The sequence below is a fragment of the Rhinoraja longicauda genome, chromosome 25 (genome assembly GCF_053455715.1).
Source record: "Rhinoraja longicauda isolate Sanriku21f chromosome 25, sRhiLon1.1, whole genome shotgun sequence".
Taxonomy (NCBI): domain Eukaryota; kingdom Metazoa; phylum Chordata; class Chondrichthyes; order Rajiformes; family Arhynchobatidae; genus Rhinoraja; species Rhinoraja longicauda.
The window spans coordinates 16,439,627-16,464,818 of NC_135977.1; the positions used below are offsets into that span (position 1 = coordinate 16,439,627).

The following is a 25,192-nucleotide window of genomic DNA, read 5'->3' on the forward strand; positions in this document are numbered from 1 at the left end:
GTTTGTTCCTGGATATATACCAATACCATACATTCCAACTATAGTTTCATGGTTGTTGGTTTTTGCGTGTATGTCTTAATAAAACAAAATTTTGGTTAGAAGATTCCTGTTATTCCCAACAACATTTTATTACTTTAAATCCTCTGTGGGGAGTTCCTTTAGCTAACATCAAGATCAAGCGGGAGAAAGTTTAAGGTGACATATTACAAGATAAGGAGTTTCATTTAAAACAGGTGTGTATAAGTTCTTCTCATGGAGGGTAATGAATCACTGAAATTCTCTCCCACAGGGAGTAGTGGAAGCCACATTATTAGACATATGGAGTTAGGTAAATATTTGAAAGATTAAGGACAATGGAGAAACTGGCACAGAAGAGGAATTCAGCTATGAATGTGTTGAAAATCAAATTTTTTTTTTGAATTGCTGATGCTGCAAACATTAAACAAGAACAATAAATGCTTGTTAAGCAAGTCAAGCAGCATCTGTGGAAAGAGGAACAGAGTTAACATTTCAGGTTAAGGACGCTTTAGGACTGGCAAAGATAAAGCTAGTTATAAAATCTTTTTCACAGGTTCATAAATAAAGTTAAAAGAGGCTGGGTAATGCATACACTCTGCTTTCTCAGCTGACCTCAGCAGCATTTGGTATTGAGGGTGCAGAGATGGGGAGGAAGGAATATTGAGTTCTAATTTTGTATTGTTGTTAAAATCAACACCATTTTGTGGTTTTGGAAGACTTTAGATAAGTGAAAATGGGTTGGAATCTGAATTGTAAAGCCTTGTTAGAGGTAGCTGCAGTATGGGTGTGGCTGCTCCACCCAGCACACTCCTACTCAGACAGGTTTAATCAGGAGCTGCTCTGAAATAGGAAACCGTGCATTAACTCCTGTAAAACACCTGAAAGGGAAGACTGCTCTGCAACTGAGAAACAGTGCTGATGTGAACTGTGTGCAATCTCCAAAATGAGACACTGTCTGATCTATTACTGTTTTATTTCACAATTTGTCTGTGGCACATTGCATAGAATCCTTTGTATGTGCTGAAATTATTTAAAAATAAACATCAGCCCTTGTTAATCTGCAGAAGAGCTTGCAACCTCAACTCATCCTTGTTTTCACAACCAGATTCCTTTAATTATTTTTGGAGAAAGTCCAGGTGCCAGAAATTAACTTCCTGTGACTTTACAAGGGGAGAGGTTCTCAAAGACAAATATTACTTTGAGATTTCAGCCAGAACCCAGACCTTGCTGCTGACGTGAAGCCAACGGAAATTTATGATACAGTTTCCATCTTCTCTGAACTGCTGTGTCCAATGAGCTGTTCTAAGAGGAGAATATTAAAGCATTTTAACTTGCCTTATTCCAATGCTAAGGCTGGGCTGAATTGGACAGACATTGATCTGAATCAATGGGAGACCTCGGGATAAATGTGGAGTGCAATCCATAGGGACATGATATAGTCAGGAGCTCGATATATTTTAAGTTTATTTTCAGAGCTATTTTTTGTGGTGCAGCAGTAGAGCTGCTGCCTTACAGAGCCAGAGTCCCGGGTTCGATCCTGACTACGGATGCTGTTTGCTCGTTCTCCTCGTGACTGTGGGTTTTCTCCGGGAGCACCTGTTTCCTCCCACACTCCAAAGACATACAGGTTTGTAGTTAATTGGCTTTGGTAAAAGGTTATAAATTGTCCCCAGTGTGTACGATAGTGCTAGTGTACGGGGATTCAAGATTCAAGATAGCTTTATTTGTCATCCAATATTGGACGAAATTCAGTCACCCACAGTCCAACAATAAAAGCATTAAATAGCCATTAAAATTACACAACCCCAAAAACACACAATTGCTGGTCAATGTGGACCGAAAGGTTATATCTGCACTGTATCTCTAAACTAAACTAAACTAAAATGTAATAATTATATCCCTGTCAGGCAAGCATCAACATTGAAAACCTTAAAATATTTGACTGCGGTACACCTGGCTTTGATCCAAATTAGATCTATTGAATCCAAATAGCAGAAATACTTTATGTATTCACGCTTTGTTTCCTGTTCTAATTACTTTACAGTTTAATACTCATGGTATCTATTTTTCTTTTGCTATAGATTCTGAATGAAGTGTTGCTCTGCCTGATGGTACAAGCTCTAAAATGACACCACCAACAGGGAGTGCAGGCACAGCTGCCAATGGCATCGAAACAAACATTGATGCTTCTCAGGACACACTTAATATTAAGGTCCAACTTCCAGGAAGTGACATCATCGATCTCCAAGTAGGTTAATTTCTCCTCTCATTTAACAGGAATTTTCTGTAAAGGCAGACCCATAACTGGAAAATGTCCCAACGTGCTTCACGGGGGTAAAACAAAAGGAAATGAAGATAAGAGGACTAAATAAAATATTAATTGTTAAATTTTATCCTTCGAGCATTGCAATACCAACAATCAGTGTAGATTGGTGAATATCAGTGTTGGATGTGTGCACAGTTGGGTTTGGGCAACAAGGTTTTGTATGAAGGGATAGTAGGAGACTGGCTGAGAAAATGTGGTTTGGTGGTGAATAAAAGTTTCAACAATAGTTGGGGATTTTGTTTTGCAAATCTCTATCCCACCAAAGAGTAATCAATAAATTGTCTGGGTTTATTTATTTTTTGAACTTTGATTTTCAATGTCATGAACACCCAATTATTTTAAGTGGTTTGCTTGTTGATAGTTGAAAGCAATAGTTATTATGACTTAGTGTAATGAATGTTCTTGTCCTTTGTGCAGTTACCTCCTCAGGAGATGGTCCAAGAGATTGCCCGTGTTCTGATGGAACGTGAGGACACATGCCATCGAACCTGCTTCTCAATTCAGCAGGATGGTAATATTCTGGATAACTTCGCGGAGTTGGCAAGTATAGAAGGACTGAAAGATGGATCTGTTTTTCGAGTGGTTGAAGGTAAGGAATGCCGCGATGTTGAAAGGTCTTGGTTCTCTCTTCAGATTTTCAATAAGCTTTATTTATCTGATATTTGGTTGATACACGAACGATTGGTGGTGACTCAATAAAGATCAAAGTAGAGTTCCCACATGTTGGGGATTTGTGGGAACCTCTGAGTCACCACTCATTGAATGCATATCCTGGCTGCGCCTTCATTAGAAATAAGGGATGGAATCTTGCTTGTCAGGGAATGAGAATCATTTTGGTTACCTACATGAAATTTTTATTGGAAAGTATCAGAAAGACTGGATAAACATTTGCTGCCCAGTATTTTTAATGGGAGTTGGTACATTGTAAGAGGTTTGTGAAGTGGAGAGCTGATCAGTGGGTAAAGGACCAAGATATAGGGAAGTTGGAGGGTGTGAATAAGAATAAATTTGGATTTAATATCACGACTGTATCCATGTTAAATATTTAACTAGTAAGTGGTTTCGGGATGCCTAAAGGAAATGCGCCAATACATGTGCTGCAAGGATAAGCATATCTGATTACACCAACCATAATCACAATCACAATAATACTTTATTAACCAAGTATGTTTTGCAACATACGAGGAACTTCATTTGCCATACAGTCATATCAATACAAAGCAACAGGACATACAAAATACATTATAACGAACATCCACCACAGTGACTCCTCCGCATTCCTCACTGTGATGGAAGGCGAAAAATAAGTTCAATCACTCCCTTCTTTATCCTCCAGCGGTCGGGGCCTTTAGCCTTCCGTTGACAGAACGATCTTGACTCCCATAGCTGGCGGCGAGCCTCCCTCGTCGGGGCGATCAAGCTCCTGCATCGGGGGGGGGGGGGAATCAGCCCCCCCCGCGCCGGCGATCTACCCCGAGTCAGGGCTTGTCAAACCTCCTGCAGCTTTGGAGCTCCCGACCGGTCTCAACCCGAGACTGCGAGCTCCTTGATGTTAAATCCGCAGGCCACGTTGGAGCGTTGATCCCAGGCACGGAATCGCACGCTCAGATGTTAAGTCTGTGGCCCCGCGGGGGCTCAAAGTCAGTCCCAGGCAAGGCCTCCAGCTCCACGGTGTTAGGCCGCAGAGCAGCCGGTGATACGATCCGGAAAACAATCACATCTCCGGCAAGGTAAGAGATTGAAAAAAAGTTTCCCCCAACCCCACCCCCCACATAAAACAAACCAGAGAACATTTACACAAACTTTTAAAACTTACCAAAAACAACGAAGAGTTCGAAAAGGATAAGATACAAATTTGTGGGTTAAGTTTATGATATTTTAAAAAAGCTGACTTCAAACCACATTGGGGAATGTTGAACTAAAAGATGGGAAGATTATGACATCGTGTGGCACCCCCTGTTGGGAGAACTCTTTGCTTAATGTACAGAGTAGAGTATTTTGTAGGTTTGACACATGGAGATTAAGCAGATCAGGCCTGTCCGCTCAAGTTTAAAAGAGTACGAGGTGATCCTACTCTTATCTGAGATGTGCTAAATCCTACCAGGACTGGACAGGGTGGATGAAGGAATGTTGTTTTCTTCAGCTGTGGTGCCCAGACTCAGAGGTCACAATCTTACAGTTAGAAGTTGGCCATTACAGATGGCGATAGATATCTTCAGTCAGGGGTTGGTGAATATTTAAAGTTCTCGACCCAGGAGAGATGTGAGGTTCAGGTGCTGAGTACATTCAAGACAGATACATAAAAAGTTTGAGTATGGAGAGAATTACAATTTTATTGGTGGGTGGGGTGGAGGGTGAGGTAGATGATTTGCTGTGATTTTCTTGAATGGTGGATGAGGCATGAGTCAGATTTTCCCAATTCTAATTCTAATGTCCTCATGTCATTATTGCACATGTGGAAATTGTGCTGCCTTTGACTGATGTTGCTGAACAGAAGCTGGGAGTAAGTAATGCTGGAGGCAAGTCCAAGTGTGGGAAGAGGTTTTTTTTGCAGACACTTTAATTTTCCCGTGTTCATGCCAATACTTGCAAGTGATTGTTCACTCCCTGTGGCATGAGAGGCTAGTTCTGTGCATTGTGTGCAGAGTTGTTCCTTCCCACACCAGCTCCCTTAGCTCTGCACCTCCCCCCACACCCTGAGGCTTTCTGCAAGTTATTGGATTTTGTTTTCCTTTGTTTTATGTCACCTCTGTTTTGGAGAATCATAATGTGCTGATGCACCTAATTTAAGGCTTTTATATTTATGCATTTTCCCTCATGATCATCTCCCTTAAATCTCATTAGGGCCCTCACCCAAAACGTCACCCATTCTTTCTCTCCAGAAATACTGCCTGTCCCGCCCTGTTACTCCAGCATTTTGTGTCTACCTTTGATTTCCAGTTTGTTTTCTATCTATCCCAATCGGTAATGAGACTCTGCAAATCTCTGAAATTGCATGTAAAACAGCACATTACTAATTTAAAGTAAATACAGAAACTGATAGAAACATACACGTATCAGGCAACATCTGTAGAGAGAGAGAGAGAGAGAGAGAGAGACATGGAACTGTAGTTACCGGAATCCTGAGTAAAACACTGTGCTGGAGTAACTTGGCACAGTTGAGGTTGATTATTGTCAGAGTTGAGACAAGTTAAATAGACATTTTATAAATATCTGCAGGAAAGTGGGGTGGGGTTTGTTTTAGTTGCTGAAGGAAGAACTTTGATCAATCTGGATGTTGGTGCAAAGTAAACGTGAACGATGCTAATGTAATAACAGAAACATACTTGATCGGGTGTACAAATGTGAATGGTTTTTCATGCGATAAAACGTCATAGTATCTCACATTTCACCTCACTTTTGCAGTTTGTTTTGGCGATTTTGAGGGTGTTTATGGTACCAGCAGTTTAGCAAATCCTTGGTTGAAATTGGAATGTTTTCACTGTGTTTTGGCCAGTGATAATCCACTGGGCAAGGTTTGCTCAAACCTGAGGTTAATTTCTTCTACACCTAATATTTCTTAACTCTTGATCCCAGCCTGCCATATAATTACTTTTTTTTCTTGGATAAACCTTCAAAATCCCAACTTGCCATCTTTGCCTTCCACCCTTACTTGAATATGTTGTCCATGAACGCTTCTGAACTCTTAAAATACTCCCACTAGTCTGCTGTCATTGCCCCCACCAGCATCTGCTCCCAGTCTACTTTTCCCAGGTGCCCTCTTGCACAATTGAACTGCGATAGTCTTGGTAAGGGAGCACACTGGATTGTCAGTACTCTGTATGTGAGCAGAATTACTAATATTGCTTTTGGAGTTTTACACTTGCAGGTAAAACCATTAGTTCTTTGGGTAAAACACAAAATGCTGGAGGAACTCAGTTGGTCAGGCAGCATCTGTAGAGGGACTGGACAGGATTGTGTTGGATCTGGACCCTTATTCAAGCTGATGAAGTGGGGGGGGGGAGGAGAAAGCTGGGATGGGGGGAGGAGAAAGCTGGGATGGGGGGAGGAGAAAGCTGGGATGGGGGAGGAGAAAGCTGGGATGGGGGGGGGAGAAAGCTGGGATGGGGGGGGGGGAGAAAGCTGGGATGGGACAAAGCTTGGGAAGTGATGGGTAGATACAGGAGATGGGGGGGAGGTGGGGGGGTTGAATAAGTGACAAAAGCTCGAGGTCAAAAGAAGCCAAAAGGGCGTCTGATAAGGAAAGAAGAGAAGTGAAATATAAAGTGAGGGGGAGGTAATGGGTGGAAGGGGGCAGGGGAAAGAGAATGACTCTTCTTCACTTTTTCAGAACCATACACCATCCGCGAAGCTCGACTTCACATCCACCACATCCAGGATCTGTTGAAGAGTCTGGACTTGGGAAATGCCTATAATGGCATTGAGTGTAACTCGCTTTCTTTCTTGAGTAGTTTCACCGAAGGGGATATTGGAGGTATAAATATTTGTGTCAATATTTGATTAATAAGAGAGAAGAAAAGCTTCTATTCTTCACTGAGATAGAGGGCTCCATGATGCTGATTTAGTTTAGTTTAGAGATACAGCACAGAAACAGGCCCTTCGGCCCACCGTGTCCGCACTGACCAGCGATCCATGCATATTAACACTACCCTACACACACTAGGGACAATTTACATCTATACCAAGCCAATTAACCTACAAACCGAGTAGTGTGGATTGTGGGAGGAAATCGAAGATCTCGGAGAAAACCCATGCAGTCACGGTGGGAAGGTACAAACTCCATACAGACAGCACCCGTCGTTGGGATTGAATCCGGGTCTCTGACACTGAAAGCGCTGCAAGGCAGCAGCTCTACTGCTGTGCCACCCCTGAGGCATAAGGCGTACCGTCTTTAGGCGTTGTGCTGGCTTAGCCCTTTTTATAGTCAACACATCAGATCTCAGGACAAATTTGGCAACCAATTTACATTCTTGCTTGAACTGCTAAATTATGATTTATGTGCGTTACAATATTTTTTATTCTGAAAGTCAAATTTAAAGGAGTTGACTAACATATAAAAGTTATCAGTAAATTGTGATTAAGTTGAAAGCTATGTTCCTGGTGAGAGCGGTAATGTCTTCCTCTGATGTTCTGCTGTGTCAGTTCTTCGACTCAATAATAGTTCAACAAGTTTAATTTCATTTGCATCCCGAGGTCCAGTTTCAGGGTTGCATTCTTTCAAGGAAACTGGGTGATGTCCTGGTTCCCGGGGAGAAGGTACAAGTTTAGCTTATTGTCACGTGTACCGAGGTGGGAACAAAATGATTTTATTTTCTCTCGCTAGAAACATCTACGTCTGGAAAGAGGAAGAGGCGTTCTGTTTCTGATCAGCCACTCGACACTGTTGAATGTTCCCCACCAGAATGCATATTGCCAGGTGCCAAAGATCGGCCCCTGTCACTTCTACAACCGATGATCATGGATAACAAGGTGTGTTAGTTTATAACAAAACCACTGACGGAACGACTGTGCTCACGTTCACCCCCTTTATCTTTGAAGAAGCAGTGTTGTGACATTTCTGGCGAAGTTGGTGGTTTGGAGGATGTGATGTATTGGAAACTGAGTTGTCGTAAATAAGCATTTGCACAACAACTTCCCTCTGAAAGCTTCTTAACATGGCACACTTGCTCCTCTTGTTCTTGCTTCATTTTGTGGAGATAACTTTCTTGATTGCGAAACTAGTCCTCTAGTTAATAGAAATTTCAATTTTGTTTGCAAAATCAAAATGGAACAAAGGCTGAAAAGTTGAAGTAAAAAACAGAAAATACTCAGTATGTCAGAAAGCATCTGTGGAGACAGAAATTTAATTAATATTTCAGGCTCTGAAAATAGGTCATGGATCTTAGATACTACTTGTAGTTTGTACCAAGAAACAGTGAAGAGTCTGAAGAAGGCTCCTGACCCAAAAAGTCACCCATCCTTTTCCTCCAGAGATACTGCCTGACCCATTGAGTTTCTCCAGCACTCCAGTATTGTGTCTATCTACAGTGAAGAGCTTTTGTTTCACTTTGCACGAATGCTGCCTAACTTGACTTGACCAGCATTTTCTCATTAATTCCATTTATTTGCCTGTTTTTGCTGGTTATTTCTCTCTCTGGGTTAAGTGAGGAGAGGGAAACTGCTAATGGAAATCTTCACTCTAGCATCTGCAGTGCCTGAAGTCTCTGCTGATGAATGGATGGAACCCTCCGCCTGGCAACCGTAAAATGCGTGGAGATCTAATGTACCTTGACGTCATTACTATGGAGGACCGTCACATCAGCATCACTGCATCCACAAGAGGATTCTTTATCAACCAGTGAGTCTGAACCTCCTTGCATGTGTTCACAATTCTTCTTAAGAACGGCCCCGACTCAAAACGCCGTGTGTCCATCCCCTCCCCAGATGCTGCCTAACCCGCTGAGTTCCTCCAGTACTTTGTGTTTTGCTCAGGATTCCTACATGTGCAATTTCTTGTGCATCAATTGAATTGAATACTTTGACAAGTCACAGTGACATTTCTTGCATGCATACCCAAGGTTTGCACATAGTCGCCCATAAAGGGTGCTTACAAAGTTAAAACTTCTCCAGCGCCCCGTGCCGGTTCCCCCTTTGTTCTTCCCCCTCCTCCATCACGGCAGCCCTGCCCTCACCGCGACCTGTTGCTCTTCCCCCTCCCTCATGGCGGTCCTCCGCGCCAGGTCCTCCTTTGTTCCTGCCCTCGGCAGCGATGTACTCATTTCCACGTGTCCGTCCTTGTCCGTCGGTCGACACCATCATCGACCGCCACACCGACCTCTCCACTATCGCTGCTGGTTGCTCTACGGACACCTCCGTGGCGCCAAACCGGGCCCCAGCCGCGAGCTCGGTCGACCCAGGCACTGATGACCGTGGGCTTAGTCGACACGCGAGGTTCCACCACCGGCCTGCTGGGCTCCACCGCTGGCCCAGGCCTCAAGGCTCCCACCTCAGCTTCTCAGCGGCACCTCCGGAAGGCGGCTGCCACAGAGGCATATGATGCCTGGATTGGAGTGTGGAAACTATAAGGAGATGTTGGACAAACCGTAGATTGTTTTTCTGGAGCTCCAGATGCTCAGCGGTGACCTGATGGAAGTATATAAAATTATGAGAGGTAGAGATAGGGTATGTAGTTTTCTTTTCCCAGAATGGAAATGTCAGATTCGAGAGGCATAACTTTAAGGTGAGAGGGGAAAACATTTAAAGGAGATTTGCAAGACAAGGTATTACACACAGAGTGGTAGGTGCCTAGAACACGCTGCCAGGGGTGGTCGTGGAAGCAGATATATGACAATAAAGTGTAAGATTCTTTTTGGCAGATATGTGAACAAGCAGGGAATTGAGGGATAAGGGCCATGGGCAGGCAGATGGTATTAGATTAGATGGGTGGGTTGAAGGGCGTGTTCCTGTGATATCATTGTCTGTGTTCAATGTCCTATTCCTGTTTCCTTTTCCTGAGCCTTGAAATAATGGTTGTTTAACATGGTTGCTCTGTTGTTAATTAGATCAACGGTGGTTGAGTTTAATCCCAAACCCGACAACCCCAACCTGCTGTGCCACTCACTGGTGGATCTCCTCAATCAAATTAGTCCAATATTCAAGAAGAACTTTGCAGCCTTGCAGAAGAAGAGGTATGTGTGGAGCTAATCGATAATACCTTGTTAAGGAGGGCAGAATATTGGTTGGTGCCTCTTTCTTTAAGATTTGTACCATGTGATCACCTCTCTGATGACACATCATTAAATAATGTAGAATTTACCGAAAATCTGTCTGGTACTGGAGTAACCACGGAAGAAATGTTGCCCCGATTCTCTCAATTGCTTTATTGGTAAAGTATTAATTGGGTTACTTTACAAGATTAGCTCCAGTATCTTGGAGGTAATGAGGTGGTTAATGAAAATAAGACATTTAGACTGTTCGGGAATTGGAACATCGATCGTTTGACAGAGTCTCCCAGGATGAGATGACGTGTGAATGTATATCGCTGGTAGTGGTCGCATGAGGGAAATAGACACTAAGCCACAGGATTTCCAGGCAACTAATCTGTCCACTGAATGGAACCCCTGCAACAAAGAGTTCACACTGTGTTTGAGCTGGCCAAGGCAGATAAACCACAGCAAGTTTAAAGTAAAAATGTTGATGTATCTCACTGGGCACAAGATGTGAGAATTGTACCAGATCTCAGACACCAAATGAAAGTTTGGATAAATAATTAGATGTGCAAATGGCATGCTGCAACCTGACTAGGAATTGGTACGTGGTTTTAAACCGGTTGTTGTGTGAGAATTTTTGACAAGCTATTGACACTACAGATAGATGCCTGAGGAAAAAACCTTGGCGTAACGTTCCCATGGGAGTGTTGGATGTTGGCGAGAATGAGCAGAGATTTGACAGATATCTGTAGAGATGCACGTTATGATCTGTAAACTGGAGAGGTTTAATCAGCATACACATAGGAAAATTATAATTATACGTGCCCAGCGATCCCAAGAACCTCAATCATTATGGTTAAACCTCTCCATAGAACACTGAAAAGGTGCAGAAATTGCTTGAAGATGCAGGTATACATTGTAAAGATTTGGTCCTGTCCAGGCAAAGGTATTAGGCCTGCAGCTAATGTGCTCTGTTGAGCAGGTGAGATGTCAAAGAAACTGAGTTTAAGACGATCAGTAAGGTGAGATGTATTCCAACTTTCCAGCCATTATGTAGATTATTAAGGAGACCACTATACAAGGTGAGACAGTGTAACAAAGACATTGAGTGCTGGAGTAATTCAGCGGGTCAGGCAGCATCTCTGGACTGATTCTGAAGAAGGGTCCTGCCTAGAAACATCACCCATCCATGTTCTCCAGAGATGCTGTCTGACCAGCTAAGTTACCCCAGCACTTTGTGTCTTTGTTTTGGAAACCAGCATCTGCAGTTCCTGGTTTCCACAAGGTGATGCCAGGAGTAAATATCTTGGACGGGACAGCACGAGACAAGACAAGAGGTTGGGATGCCTTTAAAGGCATTGCATGATCAAGTGTGTTTGCCCCTCATGTAAGTGGTTTCCTTCGCCGAGAAGATGCCCATTGTCCAGGGGTGAACAAAGATATAGTGTTATTGGCAGGTAAATGACACAGAATTACATGATTTATTCACAAAATGCTGGAGTAACTCAGCAGGTCAGGCAGCATCTCGGGAGAGAAGGAATGGGTGACGTTTCGGGTCGAGACCCTTCCTCAGACTGATGTCGGGGGTGGGACAAAGGAAGGATATAGGTGGAGACAGGAAGATAGAGGGAGCTCTGGGAAGGAGGAGGGGAAGGGAGGGACAGAGGAGCTATCTGAAGTTGGAGAAGTCGACGTTCATACCACCGGGCTGCAAACTGCCCAGGCGAAATATGAGGTGCTGCTCCTCCAATTTCCGGCGGGCCTCACTATGGCACTGGAGGAGGCCCATGACAGAGAGGTCAGACTGGGAATGGGAGGGGGAGTTAAAGTGCTGGGCCACCGGGAGATCAGTTGCGTTAATGCGGACCGAGCGCAGGTGTTCAGCGAAGCGATCGCCGAGCCTGCGCTTGGTTTCGCCGATATAGATAAGTTGACATCTAGAGCAGCGGATGCAATAGATGAGGTTGGAGGAGGTGCAGGTGAACCTCTGTCTCACCTGGAAAGAATGTTTGGGTCCTTTGATGGAGTTGAGGGGGGAGGTAAAGGGACAGGTGTTGCATCTCGTGCGGTTGCAAGGGAAAGTGCCCGGGGTTAGGGTGGTTTGGGTAGGAAGGGACGAGTGGACCAGGGAGTTGCGGAGGGAACAGTCTCTGCGGAACGCAGAGAGGGGAGGGGATGGGAAGATATGGCCAGTGGTGGGGTCCTGTTGTAGGTGACGGAAATGTTGGTGGATGATATGTTGGATCCGCTGGCTGGTGGGGTGGAAGGTGAGAACGAGGGGGATCCTGTCCTTGTTGCGAGTGGGGGGATGGGGAGCAAGAGCGGAGCTGCGGGATGTAGAAGAGACCCTAGTGAGAGCCTCATCTATAATGGAGGAGGGGAAGCCCCGTTTTCTGAAAAACGAGGACATCTCGGAAGCCCTAGTCTGAAACACCTCATCCCGGGCGCAGATGCGGCGTAGACGGAGGAATTGGGAGTAGGGGATAGACTTTTTGCAGGGGACCGGGTGGGAAGAAGTGTAGTCCAGATAGCTGTGCGAGTCGGTGGGCTTGTAATAAATGTCTGTCACTAGTTTTTCTCCTGTGATGGAGATGGTGAGGTCCAGAAACGGGAGGGAGATGTCAGAGATAGTCCAGGTATATTTAAGGGCAGGATGGAAATTGGAGGTGAAGTGTATAAAGTCAGTGAGTTCTGCATGGGTGCAAGAGGTAGCACCAATGCAGTCGTCGATGTAGCGGAGGTAGAGTTCGGGGATGGGGCCAGTGTACGTCTGGAACAGGGATTGTTCGACGTACCCGACAAAGAGGCAGGCGTAGCTAGGGCCCATGCGAGTGCCCATAGCTACGCCTCTGGTTTGGAGGAAGTGGGAGGAGTCAAAGGAGAAGTTGTTGAGGGTAAGAACCAGCTCTGCTAGGCGGAGGAGAGTGTTGGTCGATGGGGATTGGCTGGAATTGACAGAATTACATGAGCAGGCTTGATCTTCCTGAAAGGCAGAGGAATGGGAGAGTGGTGACCTCCTTTGCCTTCTACTTCTTGTGTTCCTGCCAGCTGTCCTGCCTGGCAGTGTAATGTTGGCACACACTAACAATGCTGTCCGCCATCTTGTGTTCCTGCTGTCCTCCAAAGCTGTCCGCCATCTTGTGTTCCTGCTGTCCTCCAATGCTGTCAATGCTGTCCGCCATCTTGTGTTCCTGCTGTCCTCCAATGCTGTCAATGCTGTCCGCCATCTTGTGTTCCTGCTGTCCTCCAATGCTGTCAATGCTGTCCGCCATCTTGTGTTCCTGCTGTCCTCCAATGCTGTCAATGCTGTCCGCCATCTTGTGTTCCTGCTGTCCTCCAATGCTATCAATGCTGTCCTCCATCTTGTGTTCCTGCTGTCCTCCAATGCTGTCAATGCTGTCCGCCATCTTGTGTTCCTGCTGTCCTCCAATGCTGTCAATGCTGTCCTCCATCTTGTGTTCCTGCCAGCTGTCCTGCCTGGCAGTGTAATGTTGGCACACACTAACAATGCTGCCCTCCATCTCTGGATAATTCTCTTATGAGAGAATGACATTAATTTATTTTATTGGCTGTGTCCAAATCTCAGAGAAAATGAAAAAGTTACTGAGTGTGTTAACCTTGCACTACAGAGATGTTTGCAATCTTTCCAAAATGAAAATCTTTACTTCTCTCCCCCTCCCACCCCCCTCATTTTGTTCACTATTTATCACTTCCCAGTCCCTGTTGTAAACTCCACCCTTCATTCTCCGCTGAATTGTATCTGCCACCTGTTTCCTCCTCGCCTGTTTCCACCTATTGCTTGCTATCTCCTGGCTCACCCCTCTCGCCCACCACTTTATACTAGGTTTATTTCTCTACTCTTTTAGCCCAGGTACAGGGTCTCAAACTGAAATGTCGATTGTCCATTTTCCTCCACAGGTGCTGCCTGACCTGCTGAGTTCCTTCATAACGCTAGATGGATATGTAAAGCTGGAGTAACTCAGTGGGCCAGACAGACAGCATCTCTGGAGAAAAGGAATAGGTGACGTTTTGGGTCAAGACCCTTTGGTCTGAAGAAGGGTCTCCACCCAAAATGTCACCTATTCCATTTTTCCAGAGATGCTGTCTGACCCGCTGAATTACTCCAGCTCTTGATGTCTATCTTCGGTTTAAACCAGCATCTGCACTTCCTTCCCACACATTCTCCATAGCCTTCCATTTTTCCCCCATATGGTCGAAGAGATGGGCAATTGACATCAGAATGAATGAGTCTGGAAAAGAAAGACTGAGGAAGTCTGACCAGAGGTCGTGTCAATAAATAATGAGTTACTCGACCAGGTCAGCTTGAAGTAGGGGCAGAGTTGTACAGTTTTTGGAGGTTATGGAGATGTCACAATAATTATATAAGAAGTGCTTCTTGAGTACTTTGCCGGCTTTATTTTGGAACAGTTGCCGGGGGATGTGGTGCTGAGGGAGTCATTCATGAAATTGGACGGCATTGGTCTGTCTAAAAAAAGTGATAAAGTGACAGGTACGATTTTTGTTTGTCGCTTCAATTTCAGGACAAACAGTCACCCATTTACAAGGCTTGCCACTCCACTGCAGACCTACAGCTGGATCATCCCACACAAGCCACACACCATCGACTTTGTGAGGGCAGAGAACGCGTACACCTCTCCAATTTGTCATGAAGAACATATCTCTGGGCAGGTGAGAGAACGGGTACTGCATCACAAATTGTGGGGATCTTGAGCTTTGGAGGCAAGGGGGGGATGTCACACAGTCCATTTAAGTTCATAAGTTATAGGAATTAGGCCATTCAGCCTATCGTCTACACCACCATTCAACCATGGCTGATCTATCTTTCTCTCTCAACCCCATTCTCCTGGTTTCTTCCCGTAACCCCTGACACTGTTACTAATCAAGAATCTGTCAATCTATCAACCAAAAATATCCATTGACTTGCCCTCCTCAGCCTGACTTGCCCTCCTCAGCCTGACTTGCCCTCCTCAGCCTGACTTGCCCTCTTCAGCAATGAGTTCCTGAGTAATCCTAACATAAACACTTCCTTGGGATGGACAGAGTAAAGTGACTGTTTCCTTTGGCTGAAGAATCTGGTATTGAAGGGCAGAGTTCAAGGGATCAGCCATTCAGGATAAGGTGATATGAACTTTCTTGATGTGGAGGACTGTGGATCTTAGGAATTCTTCACTTCACGATGTTGCTTTGTCATTGAGCATATTCAGTATTGAACTGAACAGACCTTTACTTGGAAAGACATCGATTGGAAGGATTGGGCATGGAATTTGATTGATATCATTGTTCAGATATAATCTTATTAAATGACCTACTGTTTCTGCAATTTATAGCTTTAATTCTTTAAATTTACTTTCATGATCAGTATTATAAACTTATATCAAATTTGTTCAGATTTCTCTTGACTTTTCCCAAGCACTAATGCCTTTCACTCCATCAAGTGATCAAAATTACTTCAGATAATCAGAAATTCAGATAAAGCAAGGTTTTGTGCTGCTCAATTGTAATGTTTCTTCAGTTTGGCATTACCTTCAAGCTATTAGAACTTGACAGTTCTTGGACTGGCAAGATTGGGCATTGTCAAATAATAGCAATAAAAATATTTTTATATTCTGGAACTCTAAACGTTGAACAGTGGTGAGTAATTTGTCGTTTGTCTCCATTTAGTTTATTGATTGATGACATTCTTTGTTTTTGTAAAGATTCGAGACTGGAACGAGGAGCTGCAGATAACACGGGAAATGCCAAGTCAGAACCCAATGCAGCAACTGATGAAGGAACAAACAATCTTCAAGGTGAGGAATAGAAATAGGTGGTCACATAATAATTCCCATTAAATCTCTCCTGGATTTCACTGCAAGTGCCTGCTGAGAAGATTTGCAGAGATGTTACCAGGACCCGAGGAGCTGAACTATGGGGAGAGGTTGGGCAGGCTAGGACTCTATTCCTTGGAATGCAGGAGGGTGAGGGGTAACAGAGGTGCATAAAATCATGAGGGGAATAGATAGGGTCAATGCACAGGATAGGGGAATAAACAAAACCGAGGACATAGGTTTAAGGTGAGAGGGGAAAGATGTAAAAGGAACCTGGGGTCAACTCTTTCACTCTCAGGGTTGTGGGTATATGAAACATGCTACCAGAGAAAGTAATTGAGGCAGGTACTACAACAGAATTTAAAATGACACATGGACTAGTACATTTGGATAGGAAATAGTTGAGCTGAGCAAGTGCCCTCCGTTGCATTACACAATGTGCCTCGGTCAGGTCTCGGCCGAACTGTAGCCGATTGAGATGCTCTTTATGTTTCCGACCAGGTGAACAGTGATTTTGTGGCAGCTGCTATCTCTGGGGCGATGGCTGTGGTTGATGGGAGCATCATGGCCATCAATCCAGGAGAATACATCAAGATGCAGATGTTTGTCTGGAACAACATTTTCTTCAGCTTTGGCTTTGACATCCGGGACAACTTTAAAGAATCTGGTGGGGACCATGCAGCCTATGCTGCGTCGAGCAATGACTTGAAGGGGATACAGGCGTACACTGATGTGAATGTGGAAGGTCTGCACCTACTGGGCACTGTTATAGTGGACTACCGGGGTTACAGAGTCGTCGCGCAGTCCATTATACCTGGAATTCTGGAGCAGGAGCAGGAGCAGAATGTGGTTTATGGATCGATTGATTTTGGGAAGGCTGTAACTTCTCATCATGAGTATGTTGGCCTGTTGCTAAAAACCTCCAAAGCCCTTCGGATTCAGAAGCACATGATTCTGAACAAAATGGATGAACCCATCATGTTGTGCTCGTCTGTGGATTGCAAAGGGATCGTGGGCAACGATGGGCGACGCTATTTTCTCGACTTATTCCGGACATTCCCCCCAGACCTGAACTACCTGCCAATAGCCGGTGTAGAGTTGCACGAAGAATGTCAAAGATTGGGATTCCCTAAAGAATATCGCCATAAACTTTGCAGCGTACGGCCAGAATTGGTGGAGAATTTCATCCAATACAAGTAATGTTTCATATATAATTATACAATATAAGTAAAAGAAATGTGTAGAGGATCGCAATATATCACAGCACAGAATGAAATCTTTGGTCACTCTTTACGTTGTTCGTGGACCAACAAGTCTCCCCCACTCCTGTTCCACTGCTTATCTTTTAACGCCCTTTAAAGTTTATTTATAAAACAACGATTTTGCTCTCTTGATGTTACATCCTGTATTTTGTTTCCATCTACTATCCTCATCTACCAGTTGCACTGTCATTTAACAACCACTTTGAGGTTGCGCACCAGGTTGTACACCAAGTTTGATAATTTAATTATTTTTCATTCAAGTTTTCCTTTTTTATGTTTAAAAAGATATTCTCTGATGAACTACATAGTAGCCTTTGATGTCTTGCAGTGTTCACGACACACATCCCAATTTCTTGTAGTCAGCGAGACTTAGTTTAGTCTAGTTTGGGGATACGCACGGAAACAGGCCCTTCGGCCCACCGGGTCCGCACCGACCAGCGATCCCCGCACATTAACACTACCCTAACACACGAGGGACAATTTACATTTATACACAGCCAATTAACCTACAAACCTGTATGTCTGGAGTGTGGGAGGAAACCGAAGATCTCGGAGAAAATCCACGGGGAGAATGTACAAACTCCGTACAGACAACACCCATAGTCGGGATTGAACCCGGTTCTCTGGTGCTGTAAGGCAGCAACTCTACCGCTGTGCCACCAGACTGAAATGTATAAATAGGGGCCTGCATTATAGGCAGGAATATATTGGACTGGGATTGCAGCCTGTGGTTGCTCCCGCGCTCCCCTGCCCTGGAGGTGAAGGGTCGGCTGCGCTGGCTATGTGCACGTGGCAGAGATGTGGCAATGACTGAACGGTGACTCAGTTGCAGGCAGCTGAGTACAGAGGCCTCGCAGAGTTTTGCCTTTTGCCAAAACCATTGTTGAATGTATCCATTTTTAAAAGTCTCTGACATTCTGACCATTCAAGGACACTTAAAAAGATAACCAATGTTGTTCCTCCGTTTAAGAAGGGGAGTAGAGACAAACCTGAAAATTATCAGCCAGTGAATCTTGCATCAGTGCTAAGGACAGCCTTGGAGAAGATTCTTGGGGATAGGTTCTACTCTGGAAAGGCCTAGACCTATTGGGGTTCATCAGCAGGGCTTTGTGTTGGGAGGTCATGTCTTAGAAACTTGATTGAGATATATTGAGGAGGCAACAAAGATGATTGAGGAGGGTAGGGCAATGGACATTGTATACGTAGACTTTAGTAAAGCTTTGACCAGGTCCACCATGGTAGGTCGATCCAGACGATGAGGTACATGGGATCCGTGGAGATTTGGTAGATTGGATTTGAAATTGGCTTGGCCATGGAAGATAGAGGATAATGGTGAAGGGTGTTATTCCAACATGAGGTCTTTGACCAATGGTGTTCCACAACAATCACTGCTTGGACCTCTCTGGTCCATGATATATATATATTTGGACAAAATTATCAGTGGACAATTGGATTGATGAGTTTGCAAATGTCGCAAACATTGTCACTGTTGTAGAAAGTTTGTCAAAGGAAACAGCAGGATGTAGATCAATTGGAAGTAAGGGTTGAGAGATGTCACATGGAAATTACTCCCAAAAAACAGGAGGATCGTGAACAGCATTGATGTACAGAGGGATCGCTGGATGCAAAACGCTGGAATAATTCAGCGGGTCAGGCAGCATCTCTGGAGAAAAGTAATATGTGACGTTTCGGGTCGAAGTCTGAAGAAGGTTCTCAACCTGAAACGTCACCTATTCCTTTTCTCCAGAATGCTGCCTTTCGAGTATTTGTAGTTCCAGGCTCCCCTTGACAGGAAGGAGGTGGAGACTTTGGAGATGGTACAGATGAATTTACCAGGATGTTGCCTGGATTAGAGAGTATTTGCTATAGAGAGAGGTTGGACAGAATTGAATTGTTCTCCCTGGAGCAAGAGTGTCTGAGGTTAGACCTTTTAGGTATATAAAATTATGAGCAGCATAGACAGGTAGATAGTCTTTTCTCCAAGGAGAATATTACAAATATTATAGGGCATAGTATCAACGTCTGAGGGGGAAAGTTTAAAATAACTTTGAGGCAAATGTATTGCACAGGGAATTAAGGATGCCAAGTGTGCTGCCAAGGGAAGTGGAGGAAGCAGATAGGACAGTAATTTTTAAGAGGGGTTTTGACAAAAACATGAACAGGCAGAGAATGGAGGTATATGGACCATGTGCAGGCAGATGTGCATTCTAAATTGGCATCATGGTTGGCATAGACATTGTGGGCCATAGGGCCTGTTCCTGTGCTGTACTGTTCTATAACTTTTTCACTTCAATTGTATTAAATAATCAGAAATAATTAACATGTTAAGGTACAGCAAACAATAGGAAGACGTGACTTCCCTTTTGTCTTTTAAAGAGCAGTCCTGGAATCCCTAATTCGATCTCTCGGGTTTTGGATCCATTGCCAGGTGTGAGGTGTATTTGATCAGAGGACAGACCTCATTTTAAATGGCTCAAAGCCAGCACATCCATTCAAACCCGCAGACTGCAGCCCGTCACAGTTATGTGTGTCCAAAAACCCCAGGTTACAGATGTGAATGTCACACAAACATCAATAGCTCTCGGATGTAGGGTGTTTTAAGGGTCTGCAGCCAGCTCTGGAATTATACACAAGTAATTTGGAAAAGCAGCAAAATCTCTATCAATCCTTTTGCTTTTTCTCTTCTAAACACTGATTTTGTATTCCTGCCGTAATTTCCTCTTCATTTCCTGATACCTTATCTTTGACGTGAATATAAACTTTGGAACTGAACCTTTAGCCTGTCAATCCATTCAGGCTGATCACTGGTCATCTATCTTATCTCTACCTACCTGCTTTAATACCCCTGTCTGTCAAAAAACAATCCATCTCAATTTTAAAATTTCGGTAAAACTTGGCATCGGCTTGGGGGAGAATTTCTTGACCCTTTTTTCGGTATTAAAAAAAAATCCACGTAAACCACATCAGCTCAATTTTTTAAATCCTCGATTGATTCTCCAAATATTTTGTTTCTTGCCACTTCTGGGTCGGCTCCATCTGTCACAAGCTGACCGTTGGCACATACCCCATGTAGCTCTCGACCTGTGTGAATGCACCCAACAACTGTGGGCAAGCGAATGGTGTATCCTTATCATTGGGTCATAGCTTTAAGGTGAGAGGAGCAAAGTTTAAAGGAAGTGTGTGGGGCAAGTGTTTTACACAGAGAATGGTGGGTGCCTGGAACGTACTGCCAGGGGGTGGTGGTGGTTGAGGCAAATACGATCATGGCATTTAACAGGCTTATGGATATGCAGGGAATGGGGGGATATGGATCACATGCAGGCAGAGATTAGTTTAACCTGGCATGTTTGGCACAGACAATGTGGGCTGAAGGGCCTGTTCCTGTTCTATATTATTTGGTCTGGACATATGAAATCTACATTTTCTATAATGACAATGAATATTGGCCAAATTGAAAAATATTCACTTCTGACTCACCTCCAAGAGCACCATAAGACATAGAAGCAGAATTAGGCCATTCAGCCCATCGAGTCTGCTCTGCCATTTGATCATTAGCTGATCTATTATTCCCCTTCAACTCCATTCTCCTGCCTTCTCCCTATAACCTTTGACACCTTTAATAATCAAGAACCTAAATCTCTGCAATACCAAATGACTTGGTCTCCACAGGCACCTGTGGCAATTAATTCCACAGATTTGCCACCCTCTAGTTAACAAAATTCCTCCTTGTCTCCATTTTAACTTTGCATGTGATCGACCCCGAACCTCAATGCCATGTGTGTGACACTGCAAGAATTTCCTCTGGGTGCCCCATTGTTTGATTGCGTCCTAAAGGTGTGCTGGTTGTTGGGTTAATTGGGTTCTATGAATTACCCAGAGTTGAGGAGTGGTAGGACAGCCAGGGTCAGGTGATAGAGGATGTGTTGTGAAGAAATGAGTGGGCAATGGGGTTGATGGGTGTTTCTGAGAACCAGCATTGACTCACTGGCCAAAGAGCAGACACATTGTCACAAGGAAAGACAAAACAATCAGTTTATTTGTAGCATCCATCCCACCATTGTTTGCAAAGCCACATTAAAATGTTTCACCGCCGTCAGACTGGTAGTGCACGTAACTTGAGGAATTTTCTCCTCATTACACGTACTGCTGAATAACCATCCGCTGGGAGGTGTGTGAGGACAGTCTGTCCTGGAGGGTCCTCCATGGCTTGATTTTTGCCCTCTTTCCTTTCCACATAAGGCTTTGAGCTTTTGTTCCAGTGGTGGTACACCATAATTTAAGCATGGAGACCTCGGTTTATTTAAAGGTACAAGTATGGCATATGAACAATTCTGGCTGCAAGAACAGAAATTCTGTATTGTTGGGGCGTATTGTCTACATACAAAACTTTGGAGCAGATCCTGGCTGAATATAAAGGGAGCCTACTATTCCCGCCACCTGTGCCAGAATTAGTTAAATGTAGCCAAACTATTTCAGTCTGACTGGGATCACACTGTGATCATGAACATCGTTTTCAAAGAGGTACATTAATTTTAAGCTATTTTCCTTTTTTGCTGTATTTAACTTCCTAGCGTGTTTAAAATTGAGAGAGATAGATTTAGTGTATGATTTGCTCCCACATCCCATATGAGGAACATTTGATAGCCCCATGTCCCTCTGTCAGCTGTTCTAAGCAGTCAGGTCGCATGCATTCATGAGCTGCTGTGGGTGGACTAGCAGACCTGGCCACTGAGCCCAGCCTTTGCCATCATCCACCTCCATCACAGACCACTGGTCCTCCACGACGCATTCTCCACTGGTGCAGAACACGTGTGGATGTGACACGTGCACAAGTACTTTTGGTTAAATGGTACTTTATTCGTCACATGTACCGAGGTACAGTGAAATTCATCTTTGCATACAGTTCCGGACAAGTATTGCGCAACATATTATTGCGCTGTTCATCGTTTGCAATGCCTGGGCGCCAAATCTATTGAAATATTAAATTTGCAGAGTTCAATATTCTCTGCCATTGAACTCTGCAGAGTTTTGTACACTTGGAAGGCTGTAATAGTGTTGCTGCTAACAACTTGTTGCTCGTGTCTTGTTGGATTGTTTTTTGTACTTTAGGAACATACAGTTTTCAGAGCTCTTGAAGGAGAAAATGCGCAGAAGAAAGAGTTTAATGGAGGATGGAGAGAGCACAACAGAAACCTATGGTAAGGGAGTTCAGTGCTTGCAAAAGTTAGTTAATTTCATGGTTTCAATGATAGCTGCGGAAACTTGAAGTGATATCGAGACTATACATAGACTGGTAGGGAGGAATTGGGAGTGAAATTGAATTTTGGGGAAGTGTCAGAGTCCTAGGTCACAATTCTGGAACTGCATTGAATTCAGTTTCGCATAGCAACGGACATCTGGATAAGGTAGGTTTTGTTATTCAAAATTGAGTTAATGAGAAAGGATATTGGAGAAAAATACCTTTCTTTACAAGCTGCACTTAAAGCACTTCTGCTATTCATTGAGATATGACTAAGCAAACAAATAATTTACCAGATTTAATGACTGTAGCGTGGCACTGTGACAGCACATTTCCCTTTCATAAGATTTCATAAATCACAGGAGCAGAATTAGGCCTTTTAACCCATCGAGTCCACTCCGCCATTGAATCATGGCTGATCCATCTTTCCCCTTCAACCCCATTCTCCTGCCTTCTCCCCATAATCTTTGACACCGTACTATTCAAAAACCTGTCAATCTCCGTTTTAGAAATACCTAATGACTTGGTCTGTTGCAATGAATTCCACCCTCTGGTTAAAGAAATTCCTCCTCTACTCCTTTCTAAAGATACATCCTTTTATTCAGAAGGTCCTGATTTCAAATCCCGCTCCAGCACTTGCAGATATAATCACAGCTGACCTATTCATGCAACAAAAAGTGTTGAGACGGTGTTATAATTTTTCCATTCTAGAAGCTTTGACAGTCTGTTCACTGGATGCTTGCCACCATCCAGAAAAGAACAAAAATGTCCAGAGCTGGCTAATTAACGTCATTTATCTTGATTGCTGTTTAGAGTTTACCTTGCGCAAATCAACAGTAAATCTTGCCCATAAAATGCGCGAATGCACTGCAAGGAAAGCAAGCTCTTTATCATTAAGATGAAAAGATAATTTTGTATATGTGTTGCATTGTGGCGTAATGTTGTGACAGTTTTGTAATTGTTTTTCTCTGGCCTCCGCCAGGCCACTACACATGCATAAATTGCAGATGACAAACATTGGGAAACCTGCCTGGTAGGCACGCTTGGTTCGGGAGCACTCAGTCTTAAAAAGGTTGCTGCAAGGCATAAAAGGGAACAATGCACTGATAATGGATTAAATGGATTGATCATTAGTCTGAATGTATATATTTTCTGCAGCCACCCACAAGTGGTACGAACGTGTAAGGTGAAAGCGACTGCATTCTGTGGAACAATTTGCTCAAGCAGTGAACATCAGCGTACTGCTGTGCAGTTACTGTTTCATTGTGACCCAAGCCTTCGTCCACATTTTGGTTTTAGGTGAAGTTTCGAAGTTGTAAAAATAGCAAACAGATGCTGAACGAGCTGAGGTTTATTTTTAATACCTTAATTTTTGATTGTCTGAGGGTCACCAAAAAAGCCCAGTCTTCACTGCTCATCCCTCATTCTTTGCAACCAAATGGCTTTCCATTCCACCACGATAGGGTTGGTGGGCTTCCTCCTCCGAAGAATATTTGTGAACCTTGTGGGTTTGAGGTTATTATGAGGTCACCATTACTAATGATATGCCATGGTGGGATTTGAACACTAATCTCTGCGTTATTACTGCAGGCCTCTGGGTTACCAGTCTAGTGACCACCCACTGTGGCATTTCTCTGCATTAGCTGTTCTCAGTGAAGCCCATAGCTGGGGATGCTAAGGATAGTCTTGATGAAATGCACTATTCTTGTCAGATAATGGCCACAATATTATCCGTGAACACATTGTAAATGAGCACTAATTGAACAGCACTCCTTTCATGTGTTGAATGAGATGGGGTTCAGATGACAAAGGGCACTGTTTCCTACAGGGATAATGGCGCTTGGTCATTGTGTTTCATTCAGTCAATGTCTCTCGACAAACATTGCACTTGGAAAGTGAACACTGACTTGGCAGGTCAGGCAAGAAAACATTGGACTAGTTTATGCTGGTCTTGGCTCATTGTCTGTAGCCTCTGCCTGCCGGCATTTGCTGTTCCAGGTGCAGAGCCCTGGGCAAGCTAATCCTCGGCATCATCTTGGATTTGGCAAAGTCCCTTCCGTCTTGGGGCAACTTGTCAAGAGGCTCCGCTCCAATTGTCAAATGCTGGTTAAAAAAATGCTTTTCAAATAGACTTTTTAATGTTTAAAGAGTGAATTTTAGAATGTGTAAAAACTATTAAAACATTTAAAAAAATGAAGACTCTTCTTCAGACTAATCTCAACTGAAACCTCACCCATTCCTTATCTCCAGAGATGCTGCCTGTCCCACTGAGTTACTCCAGCATTTTGTGTCGATCTTCAGTTTAAACCAGCATCTGCAGTTGCTTCCTACACAGATGATATTACTGACAGGAATCCACAACCAGCGACTTGGCTCTCTATGTTACGATAGTCATTACAACAAAGATAGAAGCTTACCTAACTAATCCTGACATTTAAGCAGTGCATTTAGAAGCCACAGATGGATGGGCATCCCTGGTTCTGTAGAGATGTAAAAGCGTGAACAGGTCAGGAACAAGAAGTCCAGAGATGGGAGAAAAATACAATAAAATGTAAGGACTAATTCGCAGCAAAATGCAACTTGCGCAAAATAAATACTGCCATTGCAATTTATGAAACTTCCTAGAGCACGTGTATCCCAGGAATGGAGTGAAGCAGTCCGAATAACAAGGCTGGTATTCAGGGTGAAGCCTTGCGTGGGTTTATTCCGTTTAACTTGCAGCCGTTTTACTAATTCAGATATGCAAAGATCAGTCATTGGTGTCCCTGCCACCTTCTTAAATAGCCACACTCCTGCTGTATATCCTACCAGATATATCCAAGGACACTTAG

General features: G+C 43.8%; 1 protein-coding gene across 1 annotated transcript in view; it reads left to right on the forward strand.

Annotated features, from left to right (window-relative positions):
- Window positions 1–25,192, forward strand: part of LOC144606078 (clustered mitochondria protein homolog) — a 62,342-nt gene that overhangs the window by 12,571 nt on the left and 24,579 nt on the right. Inside the window, 10 exon segments of the mRNA XM_078421880.1 lie at window positions 2,100–2,266; window positions 2,762–2,933; window positions 6,675–6,818; window positions 7,668–7,813; window positions 8,527–8,681; window positions 9,886–10,011; window positions 14,574–14,721; window positions 15,750–15,842; window positions 16,362–17,056; window positions 22,232–22,320. Coding sequence (XP_078278006.1) covers window positions 2,100–2,266; window positions 2,762–2,933; window positions 6,675–6,818; window positions 7,668–7,813; window positions 8,527–8,681; window positions 9,886–10,011; window positions 14,574–14,721; window positions 15,750–15,842; window positions 16,362–17,056; window positions 22,232–22,320 — 1,935 coding nt within the window.